Source organism: Scyliorhinus canicula, chromosome 5 (genome assembly GCF_902713615.1).
Source record: "Scyliorhinus canicula chromosome 5, sScyCan1.1, whole genome shotgun sequence".
NCBI lineage: Eukaryota > Metazoa > Chordata > Chondrichthyes > Carcharhiniformes > Scyliorhinidae > Scyliorhinus > Scyliorhinus canicula.
Window position 1 is genome coordinate 133314599 of NC_052150.1, and position 24914 is coordinate 133339512.

At 48.1% G+C, this 24914-nt stretch overlaps 1 protein-coding gene across 1 annotated transcript in view; it reads left to right on the top strand.

Annotated features, from left to right (window-relative positions):
- LOC119965683 (ATP-binding cassette sub-family A member 13-like) overlaps positions 1-24914 on the top strand; it is a 398370-nt gene that overhangs the window by 54328 nt on the left and 319128 nt on the right. Inside the window, exons 7-8 of the mRNA XM_038796446.1 lie at positions 17695-17810; positions 19210-19340. Coding sequence (XP_038652374.1) covers positions 17695-17810; positions 19210-19340 — 247 coding nt within the window. The remainder of the gene's footprint in view (positions 1-17694; positions 17811-19209; positions 19341-24914) is intronic.

Consider the following 24914-nt stretch of genomic DNA (forward strand, 5'->3'; position numbering starts at 1 on the left):
CAATTTAAGTTGATTGGCATCATGAGCAAAAATCCAAAAGGGCGGGATTCTCCGACCCCCCCCCCGCCGGGTGGGAGAATAACTGTGGCGCTGCGTGAATTGCGCCACGCCGCCCCGACGCCAGGATGTTATTCGCCCACCCCTGTGAAAACTGCCGTGTGCGAATGGCGCCGGGCCGCACGGAGATTCACCGCAAACAGCCGTAGCGGCGATTCTCCGGCGGCGCCGCGATTCTCCGGCCCGGATGGGCTGAACGGCCGTCAGAAAAAATCCAAGTCCCACCGGCGCCGTTCTAACATGCTCTGGGCCAGTGGTTTGAAGGGTCTAGGCGCGGCCTGTGGGGAGGGGGGGGAGGAGGGGTCCATCCCCGGGGAGACCCTCCGTAGTGTCCTGGCCCGCAATCGGGCCCCACCGATCGACGAGTCTGCCTCTCTGGCTGCGGTCCTCTTCTTCTGCGCGAGCGCCTAGATCCCTACACCATTTGGGGTCGCGGCAGGCGCAGGGATGATGGCCAGTGTGCATGCGCTAGTTGGCGCTGGCCCACCTGCACATGCGCGGACACCGCGGCACCGGGTTGACGCCAGGACCGGCAGCTGGAGCGGCGTGGGCCCTTCCAGCGCCGTGCTGCCCCCCTCCCCAGGACCCGAGAATCGGGTCTCGGATCCGGCGCTGGCGCCGGAGTAAAGTACTCCCGTTTTCGCACCAGCGCCGCACTCTGGCGCCGGACCAGAGAATCGCAGCCAAAGAGTGCGATTCTCCGGAAAAGATTCTAAGTGTGGTACCGAGTGGGAATTGCCACGAGCTTCCCGGCGCTTGCCCAGTGAGGGTGGCAATGCAATTCAACATTAATTGGTCCACTTAACTTGTGCCTCACATGCTTCTTGCGGCCAATGACGGCTCACCAGCTGATTCGTTGGGGCCGGGCTCGCCAGCCCCCCGCTGACAAGATTGAGCAGCACTAAAGCAGCACTTGCTCAGACAACCCCAGTCAGCTCGCAACAATGGCACCCAGGAGACCAGCCCCAAGGTTCGTGGATGCTGATCTGGGGAGGCTCCTGGATGCGGTGAAGTCCAGGAGAGATGTCCTGTTCCCCCGAGGGTCCCGGAGGGTGAGCTACAAGGCAGCCAGTGCTGCCTGGAATGAGGTGGCGGCAGCTGTCAGCTCGGGCAGTGTGACCAGGAGGGTCACACTTTGACAAAGAGTCATCGGACTCGAAACATTAGCTCTTTTCTCTCCCTACAGATGCTGCCAGACTTGCTGAGGTTTTCCAGTATTTTCCCTTTCGTTTCAGATTCCAGCATCCGCAGTAATTTGCTTTTCTCTTTTGACCAGGAGGACTGGCATTCAGTGTTGGAATAGGTCAATGGGCAACACGAGTGAGTAGACACCAATGCCACCCCCCCCCCCCCAAGGGAATATCCACTCCCCCAACCCCCTCCTCCAGATGACCTGCAGCCCTCCCTCCCTCTATTCAACCCTACCAATCATTCCCTCACAACCCTCTCCTCTCAAACACCCAAGCCCCTCCTTCACACCCCATGTCCCACCATTGTCAACCACATGTGTGGCTAAAAATGCTCTCTCTGTGTCTCCTCAGGAAAAGCTCTCCCATAATTGGCAGGAGAGGCCCTGACTGGCGCTGGGATGCCGGCCATCAGAATCCTCACCTCCTTCGAGGAGTGGGCCCTGGAGGTGAACGGTGTGGCCGAGGACAGGGCGGTCACCAGCGCGGAGACTGGCGGATGCCACAGAGGTGAGGAACCACCGGGCTCCACCCGGAGGACCTGTCAAACGCGAATACAGATTGCCTTACTGATTCCCTTCCACTAACCATATGTCCATTCTCCTGCAGGTCGTACAGATGACGGCGCCGGCTCATCCCGGGTGGCCCCCTCTCCTGACTCTGAGGAGAACAGCCCAGATGGAGGCTCTGAGGACACAATTGTTATAGTCATGGCACAGCTGTCATCCCTCCCCTCCACCAAAGCCGTGACACAAACCTTGGTGCAAAATGTTAGTCGACAGACATTTGGAGCACAATCTGGTGAGCACTGCACTGCTGACGATGCACATCAGGTGGAGGCAGGAATCCCCAGGAGAGACAGCGGTCGGAGGGCTGCCGGATCCCAGGACCCAGCTGGGTCCCAGCCTGATGCTGAGCCTCTGGAAGTGGGTTAGCCGGACCTGATGGACACGTTCGGGAGCAGCTGGGACATTCAGAGGTAGATGTCAGCGTCGCTCCAGCAGATCCACAGCCACTTGGAGGAGTGCTACGGGCGCAGGAGATGGTGTCGGCAATGAGTGACATGGAGGCCAACACTGCTATGGTGGAGACCGCAGTAGTGATCCTGGTGCATGACATCGGCACCATGAGTGAATGTGTTCAAGGCGTCGCGCAGTCGGTGACGGCCATGGCTGAGGGTCTTGACAGAATATCTGCCAGGCTGGGGAATGTCACCCAGTACCAGGCCGACCTTGATGAGGTTCTGTGGTACATGTCCCACTCTCCTGCCTAGGTGCTGCAGAGCATGGCTTGGTCACTGTGGGATGTGTCCCTGTCGCTGAAGAGCATCCCGAGGACATCGACACCATGGTACGGACCATGGGAACCACCAGGGCTGACTAAACCAGATGATTCAGGAGCAGGCGGGGCCCGAACCGGCTGTCCCTCTCCCCCAAGGTGGACCTTGGGGCCCTATGGGCACCGACAGTGCATGTGCTGCCGGCAAGTGAGCCAGGGCCCTCCGGCCTCAGAGCCCCCAGAGGACACCCGCCAGGGGCATCGAGGGCCATGGGACGAGATAGGCAGCTGACTGCCTCCATCTCAGATGTGCATTCTGGGGAAACACCAAATCCACTTGGCATCTGTGAGGTGCTCACTTAATCACGATTGCCAATTTCATATCAGTAATAGCCTTCAGCTGCGCAGCCAGATGCTTCAGCAGTCGGTAGGGGTTACAGGTGGTCGTCGGTGCAGACGGGCAGGGACAAGGGTTACCCACGGAATGGGAACACATGATCCAGGGGTTGGCATGGTGGTGCCGCTAGCGGTTTCCCCCCAGTTGCCCTCCAGCACCTCCCCCCCACACCCTATAATGACCCACCCCTGCAGTGGGTCCCCACACCTCGCCGAGCACAGGAGTAGCAAGCCCACACCGCCGGGCTCTTTGCCTGTGAGCAAAGATGGCTACTCACCTCCTTGGCTCCCCACAGAAGCCCTTCTGCTGGCTCACGTTTCTCAAAAGGAGTACTAATTGGTGCAAGCGTGACCACTGCTGGGGAGGCCGCTGAATGACAAGAGGTCGTTGGACATCGAGTCGCTCTCATTAATTATATGGAAATAGGGCTTAAGTGATGATAATTGGTTTCTCGGCACACGATGGCGAGATCCCGATTTCGCCTATGGGAGCGGGCCGGTTGAATCACAACCTGTTTGGCGCCTGGCGAGGATCTCGTTTTTGGCCTCGCCCGCTATTCACCGGCCTCGTTTCGCTTGAGCAAGAGCGCAACGAGGCCGGAGAATCTTGCCCAAAGAAATCTATGTATATAGTTCCTTTCACCAGACATCATGAGGTGCTTTACAATCAAGTTAGTACCTTTGAAGAGTAGTCACTTTTACAATATAGGAAGCACAGCAGCCAATTTGCAAACTGATTTAGGAATAAATATTATCTAGGGATTCAGGATAGCTCTGCTGCTCTTTTTCAGGATAATGTCATGAAATCATTTCCATCTACCCCAGAGAGTCTTAGTTTAAAGTTTCATCTGAAAGGTGGCACCTCCTACAGTGCAGTACAGACTGTCAATCTAGATCTCTGAGCTCAATTTTTGGAATGGGACTTGAAACACAGCCTTCTGAACTAATGGCAAGAGTGCTACCAACAGAGCCAAAGCAGACACTGTGCATGGGAAAATTAATCCATTTGGAACTTGGGATAAACATAAGCACTCTTAGTAGTTAGCACTGCTGCCTCACAAAACCTGGGACCCTGGTTCAATTCCCACCTCAGGTGACTGTGTGGAGTTTGCACGTTCCCCCCGTGTTTACGTGCATTTCCTCCAGTTTTCCCAATTCCTTCCACAGCCTGTAGCGATATTCAGATATCAATATACATGCGGGCAGCACGGTAGCTTTGTGGATAGCACAATTGCTTCACAGCTCCAGGGTCCCAGGTTCGATTCCAGCTTGGGTCACTGTCTGTGTGGAGTCTGCACATCCTCCCCGTGTGGGCGTGGGTTTCCTCCGGGTGCTCCGGTTTCCCCCCACAGTCCAAAGATGTGCCGGTTAGGTGGATTGGCCATGATAAATTGCCCTTAGTGTCCAAAATTGCCCTTAGTGTTGGGTGGGGTTACTGGGTTATGGGGATAAGGTGGAGATGTTGACCTTGGGTAGGGTGCTCTTTCCAAGAGCCGGTGCAGACTCCATGGGCCGAATGGCCTCCTTCTGCACTGCAAATTCTATGATATCTATGATATCTATGATACATGATCAATGTATGTAAATGTAGTACAGTCATTTCAACACTAGATGGCTCACAGTCAGATACTATAAGAACTGGTTTTGCGTCTTTTCTAATTTAGATTAGTCATTATTTAAAATATAACACAGCCCAAAGATAAAGTGGATTGGCCATGCTAAAATGCTCCTTCGTGTCCAAAGATGGGCAGGTTAGGTGGGGTTATGGGGATAGAGCAGGGGAGTGGGCCTATGTAGGGTGCTCTTTCAGAGGGCTGGTATAGGCTCGATGAGCCGAATGGCGGATAACTCTAACAACATCAGGTTAAAGTCCAACAGGTTTATTTATCACTAGTTTTTGGATGGTCGCTAATCAGGTGAGCTAATGAATCCAAATAAATATGTTGGACTTTAACCTGGTGTTGTAAAACGTCTTACTGTGTCCCCCCCCCCCCCCCCCCCCCCCCCCAAGTCTAATGCTGGCATCTGCACATCATACTTGTATGAATAATATAATAATAAACTTTATTGTCACCCCTGTATTATTCAGCCCAAAGTGTTTATATGTGTTGTTGCAAAATCAAAAAAGTGTAATTAAGGGGAGGCAGTGGCATAGTAATATTGTCACTGGACTAATAATCCAGAGACCCATGGTAATAATGGGGAATAGGCTTCAAGTCCCACCATGGCAGATGGTAAAATTTTAATTCAATTTTTAAAAATCTGGAATTAAAAGTCTAGTGATGACCATGAAACCATTGTCGAATGTTGTAAAAAACCATCTGGTTCATGAATGTCCTTTAGGGAAGGAAATCTGTCGTCCTTACCTGGTCTGAACTATATGTGACTCCAGACCCGCAGTAATGTGGTTGACTCTTATATGTCCTCAGGGATGGGCAGTAAATGCTGACCCTGCTGACAATGCCCACATCCCATGACCAAATTAAAAAAAAAATTTACCAGTAATATTAATGTTCTGAAGTACATGTGGTTTGTTTGCATCCCACTCATTTTCTGTGGTGTAGTTTCACATGCGAGTGTAATTTGTTAAAATTGCTGTTGGCAGAATTAGTTTAAACACCCTTATTGGGCTGGATTCTCCGATTTTGAGTCTATACCCAGAGCCTGTGTCTCGTCGTCGCCATCCCTGCAACCGCGCCACGTAAAGCCCCCAGCTTTACCTGCAGATACGGATGGAGAATTGCCATGTCTGGGGCTGTGCATGCGGACAACGGTGACCTGCGGTGGCCACGCCGTACAAAATGGCACTGGCCGCGTGGGGACCGGGCCTGCCAGATAGTGCGCCCCTGTAATGTCCCAAGCCACCCCCAGACCATCACCCACCAGTCTTCCCAGCCCCCGCCGAAGCCCCCCGCGGCCAGTGGAAGGGCTCCCCCTCCCTCCCTGACTGTGGAAACGCTGGGCACAGTCTGCAGCTGCCACGCAACATCCCCGAAAACTGAGAGGACACGCGACCGACGCTGTTGGGAAGTCAGCCTATCAAGCGGAGCTTCGGGGAGAGCCTCAGGTGACGTCCTGAGGCCGTGCCAACAGCGTGTGGCGTACTCAGCGATTACGCCATTTTTGTTGATGTGGAGCATCCAAAAAACCCGCCGCTCCTGTTTTCGGCGTAAAAACGGATTCTCCGGCCAATCGCCGAACGCAATTTTGGCATCGGCAATCAGAGAATCTAGCCCACTGTGTTCAGATTTTGTTTCCTTATTTATGGAAGAATGTAAATGCATTGGAGTGATTCGGAGGTGGCTTATGAGATTGATAGCTGGAGTTAACGGGTTATTTGGAAAAGGCAGACACACTGGGCTTGTTTCCACTGGAGTTTTGAAGAGTGAGGGGTGAACCGATTGAAGTATATAAGATCCTGAATGGTCTTGATAAGGTGGATGTAGAAAGGATGTTTCCTCTTGTGGGTGAGTGTAGAACTAGGGGGCACTAGGTTTTAAAATTAGGGTTCACTCTTTTTGTACAGAGACGAGGAGAAATCTTTTCTCCCAGCGGGTTGGGCGACTTTGGAACTCTGCCTCAGAAGACGGTGGAGTTGGGATCATTGAATATTTTTAAGTCAGAGGTAGATAGATTCTTGTTTGCAATGGGAATCAAACATTATCAGGCGGAGATGGAAATGTGGAATTATCTTATTGTGGAGCAAGCTCAAGGGGCTGAATGGCCTCCTTCACCCATTTTATATGTTCACATCCTTTGGTTTGTCAGGGCTGCTTGTGGGATATATATTTACCTTTTAATATGGATTGGTGCTCACAGAAAGCAATTTCAACCATTGTAGTTATATAGTTCATAATTGCCCATCTATCTGTACCAAGCTGGTAGTGCCAACCTGTAGCAAGGGCAGTGTCGGGGCAGGCACTAGTGGGAGCCGCATGGAGAGGATGCATTTTCTATTTTCTCTGTGGTGGGAGGGTGGAGAGTGGTCCCGGGGAGGAGAGGTGGGGTATGCCGGGGTACTTCCCTACTTGCGGTGTGGTGGTGGAATGACGGCGAGGGTTGTCAGGTGGGGGTTCAGAATGCGGGCGAGCATTGTCGTTGGGAGGGAAGGCCAGTGATGATTGTTGGGGCGAGAGCTTACGATACTTTAAAAAATGGCACCCCGATCTCTGTGGAGCTGATTGCTGACTCTAACGTCCTGCTGCACCAGAGTGACAGTGTCAAACACACCCACAAACACTGATTTGTTTGCTCCAAGAGACTCAATGGCCGGGATTCTCCCTTCTGGGGACTATGTCCCCACGCTGCCAGGAGAACCGGCGCCAACCACTCCGGCGTCATCAGCCCCCGAAGATGCGGCATTGTCCACACTTTCGGGGCCTAGGTGGACGCCGGAGGGGTTGGCGCCGCTCCAGTTCATGGCGAGTTCGCGCATGTGCCGAAGGGCCGGCATGATCTCGCGCATGCGCAGACCGGCCGGCGTATTTTGGCGAATTCGCGGGGGGTTCTTTTCTCCGCGCCGGCCATGGCGGAGCCCTACAGGGACTGGCGCAGAATGAAGAAGTGCCCCCATGGAACAAGCCTGCCCATAGATCGGTGGGCCCCGATTGCAGGCCAGGCCATGTGCGTGCCCCCCCGGGACCGGATTCCTCTGCGCCCCCCCCCCCCCCCGAGGATCGCCCCTGCCGACATAGCTGCCAGGTCTCGGCGGTACGTGAGTTGAGTGATTCATGTCGGCGGGACTGGCCAAAATTGTGGGAATCCCGTCCCGCCTGAAAAATGGTGCCGGAGAATATAGCAACTGGCGTCAGGGTGGGATTTGCGTCACCCCTTGCGGATTCTCCGACCAGGCGGGGGGTAGGAGAATCCCGCCCCAGATTTGTAGAGAAAGGGGCTGGGATCCTCCGAGCCTCCGCACTGCAATCGTGCCTCATGCGGGGGCTGGAGAATCGCCACCAATTGCGCATGCGGTCGGGGGCCATTGAAAGAGGCCCTCGCGGCGATTTTCGCCGACAACTGGCCGGGTTCCCACCGGCGTGGTTCCACACGGCGGGTACTTCGAGTGGCGGCTGCAAACTGAGTCTACAGCTGCACTGGTGAGGGGGGTGGGATGATCCGTCACCGGGGTGGGGGGGCCTCCAGGACAGCCAGGCTCGCGATCGGGGGCCACCGATTGGCTGGCGCGCATGATCTCGGGGGGGGCCTATATTGCCGGGGCCGGCCCGTGGTGTGGATCTGCCATGTTGCGTGGGGCCGCCGTGTGCCTGCGCGGACCCGCGGCCAGAAGTGCAGGGCCTCATATTGGCAGCTGGAGCTGCGAGGAGAACTCTGGGGCACTGCTAGACCCCTTCAAAACGGAGAATCACTCTGGACTTCCTCCATTTTCAGAGAATTCCGCCCATGGTCTATGTAACTGAAAAGTTCCATCCCAGTTTTCAGTCTGAGCTTGACATTTTCTCAAATTCTGGCACGATTCCGCCCATATTGTGAAGTGGTCTGGTGCTTGTAGACATAAAAATATTGAGGACCACATGCGCCTGGAATCCACAAATTAGTACAAGCCAGCAGTGTTCATTGAAATAACAGGAGATCTGCACAGAAAATGCCCCCTCAACAGACCCAAGAGAATCAATCTTTACAAAATATGGGGGAGGAGGACAAGAAGGAAGAGAACTAAATTACAGTGGCTGCCAATGAAACTAGGGATGGGAGATTCCAAGCAACAGATATGAAAGCAAACATAAAAACAAAACATTACATAAAAGGGAAACACACCCTTATTATAACCAGCAACATACATAAGAGAATAGTATGGTGCCAAGGAAGTAACACTATACTCCATTATAATCTAGTCTTTGTGCAACTGAGACTACAGCAGGATGGACTGTTGATGGGGACTGTTGTAAATTTAAACCTGAAAATGACTATTTTACTGCAAATTGAATAAATTTCTGAGCCCTAAAGAGATATTTTATAGTTTTAAATATATATGTACAGGAAGTGATTTTCAATACCATTAACAAATTGATCCTTTTATAGATATACTTTAAGAGAGGGACAAAATAAAAAAAAACAGACCAAGAGATCTATCTGCAGGGCATATGGAGAATCAGAATATATCTTTTGTTCTTCCAAGATGCAAATGTAATCTTATCTGCTCTCTTTTATTACGCTCCTGTATTATCTTTACACTTCCCTGTGTGTTTTGATATACTACGGAGTGTAATATGTGTTACTCAAACCTTGGTTACTGATGAAGTCTTCTGAATCTCGATGAAGAAGGCTCAAACTCATACAGTAGTAACAAAAGGTTTATAGAGTAACTAACAATAATTGCGTGAGTTCTTTACTTTAATATTGATACTAGTGATAAGGTTAACTAGATCTAAATACAGTAACTATGCTTAACTACACTAACCATCTGAGCTAATCTTATACTCCCATCCTGGTCATAGTCCACCCAAAAGAGAGAGAGAGAGGCACAATGCGGTTGCTTTTATACCCCTGTTGGTCCGGCCCTCTAGTGATCATCTGGTGCTACTGATCGCACATTAACCCCTGACGTACGTGCACATAGAGATCACTACATGCTCTTCACAATGTGTTAAAATTGAGATTCAATTCCACAGCTCAAACTTATGGACTTCAGTAAGGCCATTGACAAGGTCCCTCATGGCAGACTGGCACAAAAGGTGAAGTTACACGGGATCAAAGGTGAGCTGGCAAGATGGATACAGAACTGGCTAGGTCATAGAAGGCAGAGACTAGCAATGGAAGGGTGCTTTTCTGATTGGAGGGCTGTGACTAGTGGTGTTCCGTAGGGATCAGTGCTGGGACCTTTGCTGTTCGTAGTATATGATTTGGTGGAAAATGTAACTGGTCTGATTATTAAGTTTCCAGACGACACAAAGGTTGGTGGAATTGCGGATAGCGATGAGGACTGTCAGAGGATACAGCAGGATTTAGATAATTTGGAGACTTGGGCGGAGAGATGGCAGATGGAGTTTAACCCGGACAAATGTGATGTAATGCATTTTGGAAGGTCTAATGCAGGTAGGGAATATACAGTGAATGGTAGAACCCTCAAGAGTATTGACAGTCAGAGAGATCTAGGTGTACAGGTCCACAGGTCACTGAAAGGGGCAACACAGGTGGAGAACGTAGTCAAGAAGGCATACGGCATGCTTGTCTTTATTGGCCGGGGCATTGAGTATAAGAATTGGCAAGTCATGTTGCAGCTGTATAGAACTTTAGTCAGGCCACACTTGGAGTATAGTGTTCAATTCTGGTCGCCACACTACCAGAAGAATGTGGAAGCTTTTGAGAGGGTGCAGAAGAGATTTACCAGGATGTTGCCTGGTAGGGAGGGCATTAGCCTGCTGCACCCGTGTGACTTCACCTTTTGTACCAGTCTGCCATGAAGGACCTTGTCAAAGGCCTTACTGAAGTCCATATAGACAACATCCACTGCCCTACCTGCATCAATCATCTTTGTGACCTCCTCGAAAAACTCGATCAAGTTAGTGAGACATGACCTCCCCTTCACAAAACCGTGCTGACTCTCGCTAATACATCCACTTACTTCCAAATGGGAGTAGATCCTGACTCAAAGAATTCTCTCCAGTAATTTCCCTGCCACTGACGTAAAACTCACTGGCCTGTAGTTCCCTGGATTATCCCTTCTACCCTTCTTAAACAAAGAAACAACATTGGCTATTCTCCAGTCCTCTGGGACATCACCTGAAGACAGTGAGGATCCAAAGATTTCTGTCAAGGTCTCAGCAATTTCCTCTTTTGCCTCCAGTATTCTGGGGTAAATCCCATCAGGCCCTGGGGACTTATCTATCTTAATATTTTTCAAGGCGCCCAACACCTCGTCTTTTTGGATCTCAATGTGACCCGGGCTATCTATACACCCTTCTCCTCACTCAACATCCACCAATTCCTTCTCTTTGGTGAATACCGATGCAAAGTATTCATTTAGTACCTCAAAGCCCACTTCCTCTGACTCTACACATAGATTCTCTCTCCTGTCCTTCAGTGTGCTAACCTTTTCCCTGGCTACCCTCTTGCCTTTTATGTACGTGTAAAAAGCCTTGGGATTTTCCTTAACCCTATTTGGCAATGACATTTCGTGACCCCTTTTAGCCCTCCTGACTCCTTCCTACTTTCCTTATATTCCACACAGGCTTCGTCTGTTCCCAGCCTTCCAGCCCTGAAAAATGCCTCCTTTTTCTCTTTGACGAGGCCTACAATATCTCTCACTATCCAAGGTTCCTGAAATTTGATATGGGAGTCTCTGGTGTGGGAGTCTCTGATGAGGGAATCTCTGATGGAGAGGGCCTCTAATATGGGGGTCACTGATATGGGGGTCATTGATGGTGGGGCTAGGGAACTGGGAAGGATCTGTGGTGAGGCCCTCAATGGACATTTGGACGCCAACATTGAATACGTACCCCGTTGACCTATTGTGGGGTCCACCATATCTGGGCCACACTGGAAAGTACTTGCACCAATCCACACCCGGGTGAATCCCGGCCGAGTGGCTTGCAGCAACACTGGAGAATCGGGCGTCCAACCTGTTAATTGGATGCAAATGGGTTTAAATGACCCGTTTGCATCCTCCTGCCAACGTGGGGTGTGTAGCTCGCTGCCGCCAGCAGCGGGAGACCGGAGCATCAGAACCGGATTGGCGCCAGGCACTGATTCTGTTTTTTTGCCCGGCGCTCGATTCTCCACTGGATTGGGAATCCCACTACAGGCAGCGGGCAGTAGAGAATCTACCCCTAGGATGAGGAGTTTCTTCACTCAGAGGGTGGTGAATCCCAGGAATTCTCTGCCCCAGTAGCCTGTGGAAGCTCAATCACTGAACATGTTCAAGTCAGAAATCGATAGATTTATGGATGCTAATGACATCAAAGGATATGGGGATGGTGGGGACGAATAATACCATAAGAATTAGGAACCGGAGTAGGCTGCTCGGCCCCTCAAGCCTGCTCCGCCCTTCAATATGATCATGGCTGATCCGACATTCTCACATCCACTTTCACGTCCCCATATCCCTTAATTCCTTTACTGATCAAGAATCTATCTATCTCAGCCTTAAGTATACACAAGGACTCTACCCCCATAGGTCTCTGAGGCAAGGAGTTCCAAATACTCAGAACCATCTGAGAGAAGAAATTCCTCCTCATCTTAGTCTTAAATTGACACCCCTTTACTTTGAGACTATGCCTTTTAGTCATAGAGGGGGAACATCCTCTCAGCATTTACCCTGTCAAGCTCCTTAAGAATCCAATATTCCAATGAGATCACCTCTCATTTTTCTAAATTCCAATGAGTAGAGTCCCAACCTGTTTAACCTATGCTCATAAGTCAATCCCTCCATATCAGGGATCAAGCTCATGAATCTTCTCTGAACTGCATCCAATTAAATAATATTGTCGAAGTAGATCCGCCATGTTCTACTTGAATTTGGAGCAGGCTAAGGACTGAATCATCGACCTCTAGTCCTACGTTTCTATGTTCCTCGTACTAAGACTCCATCCAACTATATCTGTTTATTTACCGAATATAAATAACTATATGCCTGCATACAGTTTCATACTGCACCAATTGATCTTCCGCTTTTATGGCTTTGTCAAACTTTTTTCTGCCAACCTATGTCATTCTAATTTTCTGAGGCCACATTGATTTAAGCTGTCCACCAGCTTGTGGGTAGTTCCTGCGAAACATTTTTCAAAATAAGTTTTCATCTGCCATTCTTTTCAAAAACTGGCCTTTTTAAATGTTTAACTAACAGCATATATTTTACCACATATTTTAAATTGAAAAATTGTGCATTGCACAATCACATGAATCAATGTATGCATGTATCTTCATGCCTTCATTAAAGGTTTATCTCATGGTTTCAAACTCTCCCAGAAGTATGTTGACATTTTTGCCTGGAGCTGTGATACTGTGAGCTCAGTTTGGGTTGTACAACCTAATTCCAGTTTTGTTGGTTGTGTAACTGAAAAGTAAATTTCAAATCCCATGCCCTACTGACCTTAGCCTCGCTTGCACCTTGTCCCTTCACCAATTCCTTCTGTGCTCGCTGACCTCCACTGGTTGCTGGTTCAGCAACATCTCAAATTTAAAGTCAGCTGTAGGCAGAGCAGCCCTTAGGGCGCGATTCTCCGCAAATGCGGCGAGTCATAAAGGCTGCCGTGAAACTAGCCGTGTTTCACGGCAGCCCCCACGCCCCCTCCCAGACCCAATTCTCCCCTCCCGGGCGGGGCTAGCAGCGCGGCCCCGTGAAGCACGGCATCGCGGGCTTAGCGACTGTCGCTAAGTCCGCACGCCAAGCGTCATGGCTGCTGACGCGCACGATGACGTCAGGCGCGCATGCGCGGGTTGGACGGCTCCAACCCGCGCATGCGCGGATGATGTCATCACGCAGATGCGTCAAACCCGCGCATGCGCGGGCCGTCATGCCCCTCAGCCGCCCCGCGGACTGATCCTGCGGGGCGGCGGAAGAACAAATAGTGCGCGGGTATCGGACCAGCTGCCCGCGATCGGTGACCACCGATCGCAGGCCCATGCCACCCTTGGCACGGCCGTGGTGCGGCCGTGGTGCGGCCGTGCCAATCGGTGCCATGGTTGTCTGGGACGCCACTTTGCGGCCGTTTTCACGAACGGTGAGAGCAGGTGTGATCGCGTTCGTGAAAACGGCCGTAAAGGCCTGGGAACTCGGCCCATCGGCCTGGGGAGAATCGCTGTTCGCCGTAAAAAACGCCGAGCAGCAATTCGTGTCGTGGGGCGGCCGTGGGGAGGGGGAGAATAGCGGGAGGCCGTGAAAATTGTCGGGAAGGCCCTCCCGCTATTCTCCGACGCGTCGTGGGCAGCGGAGAATCGCGCCCTTAGTTTCTAAATCCCTCCAAGTCTTGCACTCTCTGTCAAATATTCCAGTCCTAGAGTTCACTGAGAGATCTGCAATTCTCTACTTCTAGCTTCTTGCCCATCCTGATTTTAAACACCCCAAAAGTGGCTGCTCTGCCTACAGCTGTTTAGTACCTAAACCAATCTGCCTCTCCCTCATCACCTCTAAGATGCTTCTTCAAACCGACCACATGGATCATGTTTTTAGTCGTCTGTCCTAATGACCTGTATATTGTGTTAATAATAACACAAGTGAGGCTGTTAATATGTACTGGAGGAAATAAGATAGCAACGACTGAAGTCTGCGTACTTTAACATGGCAATCCAGAGTTGCATTCAGAGTTTTCCAGCTCTTTCACCAGCTATTATATGGGCCTGACTTTCAGTCCCAAGATGGGTATCATGGCTGGGATTCTCCGAAATCCCGGCCAAGTATTGACACCGGCGTCAAAACCGGCGTGAGCGATGCCGGCGTCAATGGGCCTCCAGGCCCAGGTATTCACCCCTTCTTTGGGCGCTAGTATGGCGCCGGAGTGCTGTACGCTCGAAAGCTGACGCGACACAGCCAGCGCGGGTCTGCACATGCACGTCACGGCCGGTGCGGGTCCGCGCATGCGCGTGGGTTGCCATCTTTGCGTCGGCCCCCAGGCAATATGGCGGAGCTCTAAAGGGGCCCGGCGCGGAGGAACATAGGCTCCCACCCCCCAGGAATTAGCACACCTGCCGATCGGTAGGCCCCGACCGCGGGCCAGGCCACCGTGGAGGCCCCCCCCCGGAGTCGGATACTCCCGCCCCCCCCCACCAGGACAGCCCCTGCAGCCAGAACTCAGAGGTAGCACTGGGTGGGACACATAACTCACACCGGCAGGACTTGCCGAAACTTGGCGGGCACTCGGCCCATCGAGCGGGGAGAACGCCGCGGGGGCAGATTTCAACGGCCATGCGGGAGCGATTAGCGCCGATTTTCCGGTCGCTGGAGAATCGAAATGAAATGAAATGAAAATCGCTTATTGTCAAATGACGTTACTGTGAAAAACCCCTAGTCGACGGCCCGGCATTGGAGCGGCATGCCTCGATTCTCACGCCCACCCCTGGCAATTCTCCGACCCGGTGCGGGATCGTAGAATCCTGGCCCATGAGTCAGGAAATTTCCCCGTTTTGCGCAAGTACCTCAGGAGAAAGTGCCTCATGAGACATGATTTTCACTCCAGGGGTAGGGAGAGGGAACAGGAGTTGGAGGCAAGCACAGGAGCTGCCACTTTCTGAGGTAGACAGTTTAAAAGATTTGCCATGATTCTCTGGAACTTCATCTCAGTTGTTTCCTTAAATTTTATCCCTCCCGCCCTCAACCATCATTCCACACCCATTCCCCATGCCAGCTTATTGCTCGCATTTCAACTCATGTCAACCCAACTCACCTTCATAGCCCTCATAGCCCCCATGTAGCCATCTTGGCCCCCATGTCAATTTAATATCAGAATGCAACAACCCATTTCCCAACATCCACCACCCTTTGCTCTTGTACCCTCCATTCAAACTCAGCTAGTATCCACCATTGGTAGACCTTGGGAGCCATGTTGAGACATAAAACAGAAAACAGAAGTCTAAATAGCTATTACAGACTTAATTTTATTAATAAAAACATTCCTAATCAGGAAAGCCCATTCCATACTTTTAAATGCTCTCAATTACTTAATCCTTTGTAAAAATAAACAGACCTGTATTCATAACCACACAGGAAAGGCAGACAATCCTTTTATAATCTATAAACTGCCTATCAAACTCTGAACCTAGACACCCTGCTGAGATAATTATAGCTTGTGGAAAGCAGCCAAGCTTCAATAATGACAGGATGTTTGTTTGGTAATACAGAACTTGAACATCACTGAAAAGTGGGACATGTTGTTGAAGCTTTACATCTTTTCCCCATTGCTTTCTCAATGGCAATCTCCTGATTAATCAACATTGACTTGCCAACCAATCAGCATCCTTTCCTCTTGTAATATAAATAATCGTGAGGATTTGCAATTTGCGTTCTTGTGTTTGTCTTGATGAGTACAAGCTGAACATCTATTGTAACTGTTAGAACAGATTATTTTCAACTCTCGCTGACACAGGCAGGCTACTTTTAATTTTTAAGGGACTGGGAATTTAAATAGCTCCACAGTTTAAGAGTTCTACAGAATCTAATCTGCCCTTCATACGTGTTTACATCTACTCTAAAAATTCATAACTACCACACTATTGGTTAAGGTACATGCTGCAGCGAAAATTTAATCAATTTGAATTCAGCATTGCATTCAAATGGCCCTGCTGAGTTTCAGTTTTGCTATTATGTGAATCATGCTCTGATGTCGTTAATCTACTGATGGAAATGGGATCTGTTGGAAGTGGGGGCGAGACCTCTGAATCCAATCCTGCCTGCCATTTAAAAAAATTCACAGAGTTTCCATGGCTCTGTGAAAATCCAGCATTATATTACTCAGGATTGAAATACAAACAACAGAGTGACATTGGCGTACTAATACACAAGTTACTCATTAAACATACCAGTCAAAGTTAGGAATGCTCTCTACATGTGTGGAATTTCATTTCTTTGATTTGTTTCTGCCTATCACTGTTATCTCATTCTCCCGATCCCACCTCTCTCTCTCAATTATTATTTTGTTTCTCAGCATGATTTAAATCAGCCTTCCACCCATTGACTCTATCTATAATTCCCGCTGCCTCAGAAAGGCAGCCAGCATAATTAAGGACCCCACGCACCCCGGATATACTCTCTTCCACCTTCTTCCGTCAGGAAAAATATACCAAAGTTTGAGGTCACATGCCAACCGACTGAAGAACAGCTTCTTCCCTACTACCATCAGACTTTTGAATGGGCCTACCTCATATTAAGTTGATCTTTTCTCTACATCTTGCTATAACTGTAACATTATATCCTGCAGTGTCTCCTTCCTTCCCTATGTACGGTATGCATTGTTTGTAGAGCATGCAAGAAACAATACTTTTCACTGTGTACTAATACATGTGACAATAATAAATCAAATCAAAAGCTAATTCATGCCTCATACTTCATGGTTTAGAGCCTGTGGGTGAAATTTTAACTCATCCAAAACCTATTCACTCACACAAAGTTAACTTGCGGCCCAGCATGTGTTAATGAGGATTCTTCAGTTTGATAGGTTGAAGAGCCTCACTCTTTTCTGTCCTTCTCACATATTTTGAAGACATCTTGGGGAAGATGCTGTACTGCATTAGGACAAGTCTCTCGTCAAAAGTCTATTATAGCTTTGTGGATATCGATCCTAGCACCAATCCTTCATTGCAAACTGCAAAATCTTAAATGTCTCAGAGTCAAATTTTATGAGGCAGCATTTCTGTGAGTGCCCTGTTAAAATGATATATAAATACAAGGAGGTGTTGTTGTAAATTTAATTATTTTTATGGGTGCATGAGCAACGCTTCTCCTGCTGACAGGTTTGACTGGAGAAGTGGCCATTTATTCAGTCATGAATTAAAATGTAATTAGAGCCTTAATAACATGCTCATGAGATTCCTGACTAAATCAAGTGGGTTCCATTTACCCAAAAGGAGAGTTCAGTTAAAGCAATGGTAAGTGTGAATGGAGTGGATCAAACTTGCAGATTTTCATGTGATTTCAACTAACTGGCTCCTGGCCAGTGGGGTAGGTTAAAATTGCCACCAGTAACCTCAAGACTAACTCCCAGTTATCATTGTATCAACTGCAATACTACTCTTTGCGGTGAAAATGCAGGTGCAGTTTATTCAATTAGTCGATTTCAGTTGTTGATTGAATTATTCTCTATCTGTGAATTTCTGCCTTCTCTCTCAGCTTAATGGAATCACTGAAGGATCTCTTCAATTCCACCAACCTGAGCTCAGTTCTCGATACCAGCTTTAATCTGACTATCAGTGTATTGAACTTCATGCGCGATATCCACACTCGAGGTATGCATTCGTTTTCAATTTTACAGTAAAGATCAAGAGGTAAGAATTTATCATTCAATGTGTTTTTCTCTAGAATCTTCTTATTTTGTCTTTCCTATTCTCATTGCCTCATATTGGAGTTCTGTGAATGCCAATAGCCCTCTGGATGGTCAATCTCTGTGTGTGAGTGTCAGCTTTGGGAGCTGTCCTCAGTTTTCGAACTGTTGAGTGTCTAATCACCTCCCCTTTTCTACCAATCACATTGCCATCTATAAATCATCCACCATTAATTTACTGGGGCTGTGTTGAGCAGAAACTTAGCTGAACCAGTCATGTAAAGAGCAGATCAGAAAATACGGGCTGAATTTTCCGCCGTCGGGATTCTCTGTTTTGTCGGCAGCCTGGTGGTTTCCCAAAGGCGTGGGGCTGCCCCACAATGGGAAACCCCATTGAACCGCCGGTGGGACGGAGAAACCCGCCCAGGATATTCAGAGGTGAGTAACTCACGTCCTGACTTTCCATAGACTCTTCACCATCGACAGACCGCAAGTCAGAATGTGAAGACTATTCTCTACTTGTCTGGATAATTGCAGTTTCAATCATACATAAGAGGATGGGATTGACCAACTGTTCACGCCGGCAGGATATTCCGGTCTATTGCCGACGCATGGGTTTCCCGGCGATGAAGAGTAGTCACTGGGAAATCCTGTTGACAGCGGCGGATTGGTAAATCCCGCTGGTGGGCTGCCTCTGTAGCTGAAAATCACACGGCGGTTGGTAGGTTAATCCCACTCTGAAGCTCAACAACACTTGGGACAGAGCAGCTGATCAGCACCCATCCATCATTGTAAATATTTGCTCCCCCGACCACTGGCAGACTATCGTTGCAGTGTGTAGTGTGTACCATCTACAAGATGTATTGCAGAAACTCACCATGGCACTTTTGACAGTACCTCCTGAACCCTCAGTCTCTATCACCTCGAGGGAAAAAGGTGCATAGAAACGCAATCACCTTCGAATTTGCCTTTTCAGTCACACACTCTCGACTGAGAACTATATCATCATTCCCATTAATGTCACTAACTCAGAATTGTGCAACTTTCTGTTGAACAGGACTGTGGAGCACCTTCACCACATAAACTGTAACAGAACATCATTATGCCTATATGTCCTGTGATGCAGACCAGTGTATTTTAGTTTCCTTTTCTTAAGGTCTCCTACAGAGACACAGGCTGCCACAGTAATGGGAGAGTCCTACTGAAATGGCAGGGCTGATGTCACCAGGTGCTGCTACGGTCAAAATTGAAAACTTAAAATCCCACGGGAACTGTTAACAAAGGAGCTTGAATTGAAATAAAATGACAGAATAGACCAATTTAGATTGTACGTAGCAATATTAATACCTAATTTTAATTAATAGGTATGGAACGGAGTCTGATACTGGGGGATGTTCTGTGGAATCGTGAAAGGAGTGAGAAAATGTTAATCAACTCATTTCATAATTCTGTGATTGTGCAACAGATGCTGAATACACCTGTTCCATTGAAAAAGGTAAGTTACGATTAACATAATTGTGCTTAGAACCTCTTTTGTGTTCATGCATCTGGATCCAGGCTAAATTTGAACCCAGGTGTAAGGGCAGTGAAAAACTATTTTCCACAGATATAGGAGAATTACTCAGTTAACCTGACACACACAGTGAGCATTTCTCTGATATTACATACATACTAATAATAATGGTCCAAGGGGGTCCGGTGATTATTTTTTTAACAAATAGGTCTTGGGGAATTGTGTAATTTTGAATCAAAATCAACATCACAAATTAATTCCAATTTTTCTAAGTAGAGTAGCGGTGAACTTTTATCTTAAACTTAAGCAGAAATATACAGAACTATTTTCCAGGGATCAGGAGCATTGATCTTTTTGACATATAATGACAATCCAGCCTTGATCATATAGGACATCATTTCAACTTTCAACGGTGATGCAAAACTTGGATATGTAGTAAATAATGAGGAGGTTAGTAATCTCCCATGATCCTATGTGCTCCACATCTTGAGATGTTACCCGTATGCATTTTCTCCATGGTTCATGATCTCATTCTCCAATAGTCTCCCTATTTACGAACATATGAATGAGGAACAGGGATAGACCCCTCAAGCATGCTGTGCCATTCAATAAGATAATGGCTGATATGTTTGCAACCAACTTGCCTACCCCCGGTAACCCTTCACTCCCTTGTTAATCAAGAAAGAAGAACAAAGATTATCTAAATGCAATGTAGGGGATTTTTCAACCCTCTCAATACAAATTACTCAAAACTAACTTCTCATTTTAATAATCAGGAATACAAAACTGGGCTCCTTCTTTCCTCAACAATTCGCAAAACTTCCATTCTTGAAAACAAATTTCAGAAATTGAACTTTAAATCATTAAACCATTAATTTATGGTAAAAAAATTAATTAAAAGGTGTGAAGTATTTTTCTTACCTTTTGGCTTTACTGTGAAATTTGGAAGCTATTTGTCTGACTGTTGAAATCTTGATTCTGGCTGCAACTCCTGACTTGTTTAACTTACCTCCAAACCGTAACCATTTGATCTCAAGAGTTTTAACTTAATTATTAATTATCCTCTCACTACCAGAGACCCTGCTCAATTTCTCGCCTCAATGTCCGTCCGCCAATCTCCAAAGATATTATGAAAAGCTTCTATAAATCACTGGTTCAGCATGGGCTGCAGCATTTGAGTATAATTTTAACCCTGAAAAATGAGTGATTCTGGTCAGCTAATATTTAAAATATCTAAAACTTGTCTGCAATATAATAATAATCTTTATTGTCACAAGTATGCTTACATTAACACTGCAATGAAGTTACTGTGAAAAGCCCCTAATCGTGACATTCCGGCACCTGCTCGGGTACATGGAGGGAGAATTCAGAATATCCAATTCACCTAACAGCACGTCTTTGGGAGCTATGGAAGGGAACCGGAGCACCCGGAGGAAATCCATGCAGACACAGGGAGAACGTGCAGACTCCGCACAGACAGTGACCTAAGCCGGGAATTGAACCTGGGACCCTGGCGCTGTGAAGCAACAATGCTAACCACTGTGCTACCGTGCCGCCATGATTTAATGCAGGTGGCACAAGATAGGGAGAGCTGGGGAAAGTAGGGAGGTAATGCTTCAGTTGTACAGGACATTGATGAAACCACATCAGGAGTCCAGTTTACAGTATTGGCCTCCTTATTTAAGGAAAGGTGTAATGTGTTAGGAGCAATTCGGAAAAGGTTTATTAGACTAATATCAGGAATCGGCGGATTGTCTTATGAGGAATGGTTAGAGAGGTTGGGTTTGTATCTACAGTTTAGAAGAGTAAGTGGCAACTTGATCAAAACCTTTAAAATCCAGAGAAGTGTTGGCAGGATGGATGTGGACAGGATGTTTCCTCTTGTTGGAGAATCTAGAACTAGGATTTACACATTTAAGACGGAGATGAGGAGAACCTTTTTCTCTCAGAGGCTCGTGAGTCTCTGGACTTCTCTTCCTCAAAAGGCAGTAAAAGCAAAACCTTGGACTTTTTTTAAGGCAGATCTAGATAGATTCTTGATTAAAAGGGGCTAAAATGTTGTTGAGCGTTGGCAGGAATGTGGAGTTGAGGTTACAATCAGATCAGCCATGACCTTATTGAATGGTGGAGCAGGTTTGAGGGACGAAGCCAAGGGGGTTGGGCAGAAGAGGTGGAGCATTGGTGGAAAGACAGAAGCCTGGGGGATGAGTGGAGTGTGGTGAACTTGTTATGGTAACCATTTACCACTGTATTACATTGTACCACGCTGTTGCCCATGTGGGCTCCACCTATGGACCATTGTATTGTACTACTACTACTACAATACATTGTATTTTATTGTATCATGTTGGTGTCCTTGTGGGCTCCGCCCCTGGCTCCGCCCCTTGAGGGGTGGTATAAGAGAAGCTGCCCTCTCGGCGGCTCTCATTGCAGAGCAGTCGCAGGCAGGCACTGTTCTAGTTGCTTAAAGCCACAGTTCACTTCCATTCTTTGTCTCGTGTGAATTGATGGTCGCATCATGGAGCACACATAGAGGTCAGTCATTGTGAAAGCAATGTTGAAAGCAGACTGTTGGTAAAGGCACCCTGCCTCCCACCTGCCCAGACAAGGTCTGAGCTGGGTCACTTTTCAGATTTTCCCCTGCCCCTGAACAGCTCCCAGCAGCCAGAAAACTGAGACTGAATGGGAAATGGCCCTTAAATGGTCATTAATCTGCCACTTGAGGGCCTGAATTGGGGTAAAGGTGGGAGGTTGACCAATCCCACTGTATAATGGCTTAACAGGAAGGTCAGGCGAACAATTTTACTGTCACCCTCGCCTTCAAACCCGTTGGGCGCGATTCTCCGCCCCCCACGCCGGGTGGGAGAATAGCGGGAGGGTCTCCCGACATTTTTCACGCCATCCTGCTATTCTTCCCCCCACGCCCGACCCACGCCACGAATCGCCGCTCGCCGTTTTTTATGGCGAGCGGCGATTCTCCGAGGCTGATGGGCCGAGCGGCCGGCCCTTTACACCCGTTTCACCACGGCAGCAAACACACCTGCTCGCTGCCGTTGTGAAACGGGCGGCGGATGCCCGTTTGGGGCATCTAGAGGCCCGATTGGCACGGGAGCACCACGACTGTGCTCGGGAGGGGACAGTGCCCACCGATCGTCGGGCCAGCATCCAAAACAGACGCACTCTTTCCCCTCCGCCGCCCGACAAGATCAAGCCGCCGGGCAGCTGAGGAGAAAGACGGCAACTGCGCATGCGCGGCTGACGTCATCGCCCTCGTCAGCCGCGTGACGCTTGACGTGCGGCCTTGACGACCGTCGTCAAGGCCGCGCCGCCGTGACGCCGGGGCCGCGCTCCTAGCCCCGCCCGGGGGGGAGAATCGTCCCCGGAAGTGGCCGTGAAGGCTGCCGTGGGTCACGGCCTGTCCCACGGCAGCCTTTACGATTCTCCGCATTTGCGCAGAATCTCGCCCAATGTTTGGGGGAATGTAAAATTCTGTCCATGCAGCCCCAAAACATCTGAAGAAACAGCTAGGGACTAAATGCGAATTATATGCAAATAAGATAAAAGCACATGAAATAAGAATTGACAGATCAGCAGGAAGACTGGATTTTACCTCAGCAGTTCACATTCAGCATTGTTCATATATCTGAGTGCAGCGCCCTCTGGTGTCAAACACATCAGTGTACTGTAACCCCAACCTATGGGTTCTCCTGCTGCTTTGTTTTAACATTGATAAACGCTCCCCTGTTTTTAATATTATTTTGCATAGAAAATAGAAGCAGGTTTGGCCGTTCGGCCCTTGAAACCTTCTCCACCATTCATTATGATCATGGATGATCATCAAGTTCAATATCCTGATCCCGCCTTCCTTCTATATCCCTCGTTCCCTTTAGCCCCACTAGCTATATCTAATTCCTTCTTGAAACCACACAAATTTCAGCCTTGATTACTTTCACTACTCTCTCTGGGTGAAGAAATCTCTCCTCATCTCAGTCCAAAAAGATTTATCTCTTATCCTCAAACTATGACCCCTACTTCTAGACTCCCCCACTGTCAAGAACATTCTTTCTGAATCTACCCTGTCCATTCTTGTTGGAATTTTATAACTTTTCACATTGCAAAGCACTGGACACTTTATAAATATCCAAATAATGGTGTCTAAATAAAGCAGTTATCCCTATTTTATATTAACCAGATTTCCATAAAAATGGTGATAGTTTTTCATCAGGGCAAAGCTGTGTTGTAGATCAGTGATCACTCGAACCTTCCAAATGATGATCAAAATTGAGACTTTCAAACCAATATCCACGTGATAAAGGAAGGATATTTTTACATTGTGTTAGACAACTTGTAAAAGTCATGTATATTTGAGTTTGGTGCAACTCAATTTTTTAAGCACAGTTGCCTTATTCACAACAAGCTTATAAATAATAAAAGATTAGTTTTCTATCATATTCAGAAGGCATAATTCCAAAGAGGAGATGGTTCTGCCAGCTGTGTCTGACTAATGATTGAATTTTTTGAGGTGGAAACGAGAAGAGTGGAAGTCCATTTGATGGAGAATAAACAAACTTTAGGAAGACTTTTGACAAGGTCCCACAGGACAGACTGCTTGGAAAAGTCCAAAGAATCTGAGGGAATGTGGCAAATTGGATCCAAACTTGGTTTCATGGCACATGTGTGCGTGGGTTTCCTCCGGGTTCTCCGGTTTCCTCCCACAGTCCAAAGATGTGCGGGTTAGGTGGATTGGCCATGATAAATTGCCCTTAGTGTTGGGTGGGGTTACTGAGTGGGTGGAGGTGTTGACCTTGGGTAGGGGGTAGGGTGCTCTTTCCAAGAGCCGGTGCAGACTCGATGGGCCGAATGGCCTCCTTCTGCACTGTAAAATTCTATGTAAAGTAAAGTGTAATAGTCAATGGGTGTTTTTTCTATAAGGCTGTTTCCAATTAGGTTTCACAGGACTCAGCACTAAGCCACTTGCATGTTATGATGCAGATAAAGTATTATTTTTTTAGAAAATATTTTATTGAGGCATTTATAATTTTAACAATTTTCAACATCAAATTTCAACAAAAACAAAAACTACAACAATATAATCAATAAACCCCCCAGAAACAAACCCCAGCCAACATGGCTTACACAAACAGCGCCAACCTTCCCCAGCCACCCCTCCATTGATTCTCCTGCCCTTACCCATCTCTCTCATGCCACCCCTCTTTCCCCCCTCCCCCCTTGCTGACAGCTTAATTTTTCTCAAAGAAGTTGATGATCGGCTGCCGCCTCCGAGCAAACCCCTGCAATGATCCCCTCAAGGCGTATTTAATTTCCCAGGCATGTCGCTAACCCATACCCCTGAGCAGATAAATAATTTTGACTTAAACCTATGGGGCATGATTCAGAGGTTTGCGGATGATACAAAGATTGGCCGTGTAATTGTTAGTGAGGATAAAAGCTAGACACTGCAGGACTGGCCAGGTAGACAGGAAAATTAACACATGGAATTAAGAACATGCAAATTTGGAGCAGAAGTAAGCCTCCATTCAATTCAAAGAAGTGTGA